The 8033-nt window shown below is 30.2% G+C and overlaps 1 protein-coding gene across 2 annotated transcripts; it reads left to right on the forward strand.

The window, feature by feature from the left end:
• The first annotated feature begins 4372 nt into the window (after positions 1-4372).
• On the forward strand, positions 4373-6697 carry LOC109150361. Of its 2 annotated transcripts, XM_019298267.1 has the most exons (5): positions 4373-4678; positions 5160-5359; positions 5667-6146; positions 6313-6322; positions 6390-6697. In XM_019298267.1, exons 1-5 carry the CDS (start codon positions 4519-4521, stop codon positions 6485-6487), a joined length of 948 nt encoding a protein of 315 aa, XP_019153812.1. In that variant the 5' UTR covers positions 4373-4518; the 3' UTR covers positions 6488-6697. The 2 variants fall into 2 exon arrangements, with proteins under 2 accessions (XP_019153812.1, XP_019153813.1); XM_019298268.1 differs by lacking the exon at positions 6313-6322 and having other exon boundaries at positions 5667-6145; positions 6383-6697.
• Positions 6698-8033: the final 1336 nt, after the last annotated feature.

Here is an 8033-nt window from a genome sequence, read left to right on the forward strand (position 1 = left end):
AATGGTATTTAGATCTTCAATTATGAAGTTTTTTTTTAAGAAAATCAAAATAAAATATAGCAGGCCAACCCACTTTGTATATATAAAAAAAAATCGAAATATCATTGTATTTAACGACATTTTAACGATTTTGTTGGCGGATGACAAAAAATGGTCATGTCACAATAATACTAGGACCAAAGGAAAATATTATGAAAAAATACACAAAGTGGACGGACACCTATAAATCTATGACCAAAATGAAATTAAAATAAAACACTTAGAAACATAGACACATAGTCATAAGCCCATAAATATTGTTGTATGAAACATAATTAATTTGATAAAATGATTCAAATAGAGAACACATTATAAATCATACATCTTACTATTAATATAAATAAATAGATAAATAAAAGCAATGAGATTCAACCCCATGACCTTTCTTATGTTAAAGGCATAACTTACCATCTTACCTAGCTTATCTTTTACTCTGTAATTGTTTTTTATATTTGTATATTTTATTTATATATAAACATATACTATATATATACAAGGACAAAGATACTATATATGAGGATGGGAGAGGGAGGATTTGCCCGCACTACCTCATTGTAGCTCCGCCCCTGCAAATAATGAATATTTAATACACAAATAATGTACCTTCAATATATTAAAAATTAACATTTATTCATGATCCATAGTATAGTTTGTCTAACACATTATATGACTTTAGTTAATAAATTATGCACCTACAAATAAATTGAAGACACATATTATGTTAATACATGATTTATTAACTGTAGCATGTAGGCACATAATTATGTACTTATTATAATTAACATATTACGTATTTGTCATTAATAAAATATGTATTTACAGTTAAGATATTATTATATGTCTTTAATTTATTTATAAATACATAATTTATTAACTAAAAATATGTTAATATAATCTAAACATTATTTTGAACTAGAATCCATAATATAAGATCAACAATAGTATATGGTATAATTTTCCAAATAAACAAGCCACAATGGTTCAATGGCTTAACCAGAAGTAGAGATAAGCAAAAAAAAAAAAAAAAAAAAAAAAAAAACAAACAAACAAACAAAACAAAACAAAAATAGATCGATCGAAAATCGAACCGTCCGAATATTTCGATTACTAAAGTAAAAAAAATTCAATTATTTCGATTTTTTGATCGGTTATCGATTTTTCAAGAGAAAACAAAAAACCAAAGATTAATCTAAAGAATGAAAAAAATAAAAAATAAAAAAAATCTAACCTCACCGCATTTACCTTTTGCAAGTTCATAGTCTATCACATTAATTTCAATCACTTATTGAATTGCACGGTATTTATTTATTATAATAATGTATAAATATAGTTTATTTATATCTCACTAAATTACTGTTGTACTTGAAAACATTAATTTTAATTGATTAAAAATATTACGATATTTTTTCCTTTAATAATTTAATCTTTTAGTATTAATGAAATAAATAAAATAAATATAGTTATTTTACTAAAAGAAATCCTTTATATTTAACCGATCTAAAATTGTGGGCTTTAGTTATATTAGTTAGGGCATTCCCAATAAGAAAATTTTGTACAAATTTTGAAAAAAAAATAGCAAGGTAGAGAAGAAAAGAGAGAGGAGAGAGAGGGATGGGGTCTCCCGGTTAAAATGAGGATTTTACAAAAGGGATGGGTCCCACTATGGGAGAGAAACATGCGCCTTACGTGCGTAAGGCGTAATTCTCGCGCCCGCATGGGCGCGTAAATAAATAAATAAATAAATAAATATATAAATATATATATATATATATATATATATATATATATATATATATATATATATATATATATTATGGTTGCAGTAAGCGCTAGGCGCTAGTCGGGCACCCGCACAGCGCCTAGCGCCTAGGCGGTCTAGGCGGAATCTAGGCGGGCGCCAAAAAATCAGTGGTAGACTTGCAGTTTGACAATTTTAATGAGGTTGTTTTCAAAATTTAATCAAATAACATATCCAAATAAATGAATTAATGATAATTCATAAGTCATAACATCAAAACAATAGTTTAAAAAAAAAAACATTAAAACAATATTAAAAATTAAAAATACTCAAATACTTAAATCATCCAAAGATTCAGAGTATCAAACTAGTCTACGAGTGTATATATGTCATATTATATATATGTATGCACGCACACACACACATACACAATTAATAAAAAAATAGGCCAAGCCGATCGGGTTAACTCGACCGAAATGGACGAGTTAACTCAACTAACTTAGACGCTAGGCGGCCAAATCGGCTGAGTTAGGCGCTAGGCGGGCGCCTAGAGGGGAAATCGCCACGGTCTAGAGACGCCTAGCGCCTAGGCCCTAGACCGATTTTTATAACCTTATATATATATATATATATATATATATATATATATATATATATATATATATATATATATATATATATATATATATATATACACACATATTCAAATTTTAATTTTTTTTTCTCCTTTCCCATTTTCTCTTTTCTAACCACACCTATAAAATCCCTTCAAAATCTTCACATTATTGAGGATGCCTTATAAAAGTTGGTGAGTCGATTATATCAATTATAAAGGTTGATCCATGAATTATCTACATCTACATCTACACTTTTAATAAGAGCGAATAATGTTAGGCCCTTAACTGGAACAAAAAAATGTCGGTCCTATTGTTTCTTAAAATGAATGGTTAATATTATTTTGATTTTAGTAATTTTTAATGATTTTCCATATTTACCCTCGATTATATTATTTCCTTCCCTAAAATAACCCTAAATTCCGTTAGTATAAACTTTATTAACGGAATATTCCGTTAACTATTTATTATTCTTAACATACTCATTAATTTATATAAGTAAGGTCTTAGGTTCGAACCTCATCCCGATTAGAGTTGGCATAATTTTTAAACATATATTATGAATATGTTAAAATGTATTAAAAAAATATATCATTCAAAAAAGTATTAAAAAAATATATAATATAAAATTAAACATAAACTTTGATAAAGTAATTAGCCCGATTAAATACATAGCATTCAAAGTTGAGCATCAAAGATTATAAATCGGGAACTTTAAAAATCATTTGATTTTCTTGATTTAAAAAAAAATAATAAATTTAGGTTAAGTTTTTTTTTTTTTAAAACGTTTAATTAATCTTCTTTTGATTATTTAGAACAAACTTAATATTTCAATTATGCTTTTGCATTATTAGAATGATTTAGGTTATTATGGTATTAATATTTTTTGTAATTTTTTTTATAATGGTACAATTGTACATTACTTTACAAATATTATACTATTATTTTTTTATCAGATAAAATTGTTCTTACATCATTGTCCATATTACAACTAAAATCTCAGTCATATATGCAACAATGCAAATCTAAAGCTTTCTACACCATAATCTCATTGCATGATGAATCCCTCTATGCTGCCACCAGTAACCTAATGGCACATGACAAACTACCAACAAAAAAATAAAAAAGAAAGAACATGTTCAGTGCATATAGCCCTGACATGGCATCACAACACTTATAACCTGACTCATGCCTTTAGCAAGATAGTCTAAGGTGGGTTTGTGCCTATAGCATGGTAACCGCTAGGCCTGTACCTTCAATACAATGACCGGACACTCGTTGTGCCAACCACCAACATTTTCTTTTCCACCAATCACATCTCATCTTTTCTCATCATGGACAATCAATCATAATCAATCAATGATCATCAACAATCACCAATCAACAACGTGCACAACAACAGTAGTGGCCACGACTCAATATCAACAACAACCGATACACATTAACACATAGCAAGGGGATGATCAGGGGAAGAGCACAACAATCATATTTTCACATTAACTTGTTTGGGTTGACTTAGCGTTCTTGGAAGTTCCTCAGGGGCTCGTAGGCAGCCAGCCTCGCCCACTGAAGATGAAAACAATGACAATGCTACCCAAAAGAGAATTATGAAGAATTAGAGAAATTTAAACTAAAAATAGTATTTATTTAGACTATCATTTTGAAACTAAGTATTTAAACTAGAGTTATTACAAAATTGCAAACATTTATTTTAGTGACAATTATAATCAATCTCTCATATATTATTTTCAATTTATATACTTTAAATTATCGATTTAAATAAACAAATTCAACATTTATTTACCTACGGATAAACATCTCCTATATAATATTGCATTGATATACTTTAAAATACTTATTTAAAAATAATCATTGGGCATTATCTCATTCGCGCAAAGTACATGAAAAAACTAGTATCAATTATAAAAGTTAGTCGGTCAGTTACGAGAGTTGGTTAAAATTTCGGTTATTAACCAAACTGACCGACCCACAGATGAAGAGCGCGGTTCTGACTTGACACTTACCAGTTCTCAATCTTTAGTCTTCAGTGTCGTTTCCGAACTCCGAAGTCCCAACTCTGACCTAATCGGCTAATCCAATTGTCTACACATTTCAGCAAATAGGATTATGATTCTGAATTGGACTTCTCCTGCATTTCTTCAATGGAGGCCTCTACTTGTTCCAACCACCACAGCGTGCTTCGCTTCTTCTAAAACCCTCAACACAGACCAGCTCCGGGAACAGTTGGATCATCTTCACAAGGAAGCCGACAAGACAAGGGCCAAAGGTACTTAACCCCACACTCTTCCAGATTTTTCTGAATTCTTGATGTTCTTGCTTTGTTTCGCTATCTCAAGTTTTAGCGGATTTTGGGTTTCCCCGAACTTCGAATAAAGTTCATATCTTTCTTGTTGAGTTTTACTTGCTTATCATGTGTTTGTAAAATTGTCTGAATGGGTTCTTAGAAAGCTCAGAGAGGATTGTGACTTGTGAGTCTGTAATCTGTATGCTTGGGGCGATGAAAATGCTATATCTTGCAATTTGTGTATACAAATTACTTTCTCCTTATTCAAATTTCTGTCATAATGTTGCGAAAAGCATCTATTAAACAGTACTCCGAATCACTTGTATTTCTGCTGAAATGAAAAGCTTCTATCTCTGTTTAAATGTGCACTCTGGAGTGGGAAGTGGAAAGTGGAAACTAGACCCCATGCGCTCTTTCACGTGGGAATGCTTCTCACATGACATCATGCTGTTTTTTCCTTCAGCAAATAATGCAAGATTGAGGCTACTAAGGTTGTCTGAAGCAGCAGATAAGCTTCGAAGGCAAGCCGCAATTAGTGTTCAATCTGGAAAGGAGGATGATGCCAGGGAGATGCTAATCCAAAAGAAGAAGGTTATGCAAGCAATGGAGAAGTCAAAGAATCGCATTGAATTGCTTGATGAGCTTGCTGCAAAACTTAACGAGGTACAATTTACTGATTGGTTGTTCTCATTGTTGAAACTGTGAAGTTACCAGGATTTAACATCGTATAATCACTCTATATAAATATTTTTTCATAATTTTAAAATTTCCAAACTATTGCACACATCCACAATCCTTTGTGATGATATAACAGTTTAAAGTTCTACTTTGTACCTATAATGAACTTTAGTGGTTTTCTCCCTCTTTCCCCTTCTCCATCTGCAGTGGGGGGATTTAAAAAATTTATTTCCTACCAATTTATTCTTTTAGTATCCGTTTTCTAATTAGAAAACAAAAAATCTCATTGAAGGCAATAACTATGAGGGAGACGCAGCTGATAGGAAATGTTTCTTTAGACCTTGAAATTGAAGCGGAAGATATTCCTAGTGCTGTTAGAATAGTTTCTCCAAAAGAGAGAGATTGTAATGATTCAGACGAAAATCAAGTCCACGTCCAGGATGCGGTTGAAGTTAGTAATGATCAAGAACTGCAATATCTCGATCACAGTGTAGCAGACCTTGAAGCTGATAACAAGTTGAATAATAACGAGGAGGCATCGGGTAGTGGGAACGCATGGAATGAAGCTGACAGGGTTGATAGCTTGAAGGGAATATCCTCATATGAGGACTTCTTGGAACATATTGATCTAAAGTTGAAAGAAATTGAGGATGAACTAGTCACTGTTTTGAGATTTTCGGGCTTAGTAATTGAAAGCAAGGAGAAACTAGAAAATTCAAAGATACAACAACTGCTGGAAATATTCGATAGTGTTCATCGTGTCAGAGAGAGGTAATCTTCAACCAAATCCAGCAACTATTTCCCCTTAGTTTCTTGTTGCCTACCATTTCCATGAATTTTGCTAAGCATTATGCTCCTGTTTGGTAAAGCCTATCATCCATAGTCTTTGCCAAACTTGTAGAAAGTGGATTATTTAATCCATAATCTCAATAATCAAATTAAATAAGCTTAACCAAACAGGCAATCTACATGCTTCACTTGTTTGAAAAAATGTCCTAACATTTGCAGAGTAGAAAGCATCATCCAGAGAAAAACGGGTATCAAATGAAGCTCATCTTGGTTCCCTCACGACGTATATTCATTGAGGTCACAAGGCACAGATGTTTTAGCTGAGGACTGCAATCCCCCGACAGATAAGCAAAAAAATTTCATAAATGAAATATACGTTTTTTTTCTGCACTCCTGCTATATTTATAAATTGTGTTTGTTTATAATATTTTCCAGAAAGTATATATGATCAGGATATAAACAATTAATTTTTTTGTTCATATCCGCTAACTGTAACTACTTTGGGTTATAACAGATAACGTTTGTTGTTATGAATCATTGCGTGAGAGTCTATGGGGTCGTTTATCGGTTACTTCGTTTATCTGTTTTTCCATTTAATGAGAAATTTGGTTTGAATTCTTTTTTGTGTGCTAATGTCTACTGTATTTGAGATGTTATGACACAGCAACTTTTGAATTCTGTAACGTACGTACTGGTATGTTACATTTTTAATTCTCTCTCTCTCTCTCACTCATGACTACAATATTTATAACTTTTTTTTTTTTGAAGAACAACGAAATTATGCATTAATATCAGAAAAGAGAGAGCTACAAATGAAAGGGGGAGGTTCAAGGAACCATTCCACAATATTTATAACTTAATTATCCAATATACCCTACATTTTCTATGAGCAAAACTGAAAATAATTTACAATGCATTTGAGATGGACATGATTGACATATAATTCTTAGTTAATATATTAAATATATTCTATTAAATTTGTATGTTGGTCAAATAGGAATCTTTTTGAAACGGATAAAATACAGTATTCATTATCTATGATTTTTTTTTTTTTTTTTGAGGAAATCTATGAATATAATCTCTATTAGAGTTAGTGAGATTCTAGGGTCAATGCAAATTAAACCAATAACAACTAATTCATCTTCTCCCAACTAATATGTATAGAATTAGCAAAGACATGAATAATGTCAGGGACAAAATTAAAACAATTCAATTCAAAATACGGTAAAAAAAAAAAAAAAAAGGTTACTAACAAAATATCAAATATCATTAGGATAAAACTGTTTAGTTAAATATAAAATACATTATAAATCAGAATAATAATATTTTTTTAATATTCAATATTTTGAAATTACATTTCAAAATATCTCATTTCATCTGACAATTTTTTTTTTATATATAAATTGCATTTAAAAATATAACACAAAGCAATCATTTAAAAAACTTATTATCACGCATAACACACTATAAATCTATCAAATTAACACACATTATAAGTACAATTATTCAACTAAGAATAAATATCAAATTTTGTTATCTATCACAAATTGATTTATATTATAAATCTCACAATTTGATATTATACATTTTACAAAATTTCGAATCACAAATACAAATATACAATTAAATAAACAAATATAGAATTGTATTTAAAAATACTCAATAATAAATAAATAAATAAATTTCAGTCGGCACCACCATATTATGACCATATTTTTAACATTTCAAAATGCACGACGTTTATCAGAAGTGATTTTGCCGAATTCCGTAATATGTATAAGCTCCGTGACAATCATAACTTTTTGAATACCGCGTGATTCTTAAAGATTCGTTAAAAATCTTAATTAATCAAATACCACCCGACTTTTAA

Source organism: Ipomoea nil, unplaced genomic scaffold, assembly GCF_001879475.1.
Source record: "Ipomoea nil cultivar Tokyo-kokei standard unplaced genomic scaffold, Asagao_1.1 scaffold2279, whole genome shotgun sequence".
NCBI lineage: Eukaryota > Viridiplantae > Streptophyta > Magnoliopsida > Solanales > Convolvulaceae > Ipomoea > Ipomoea nil.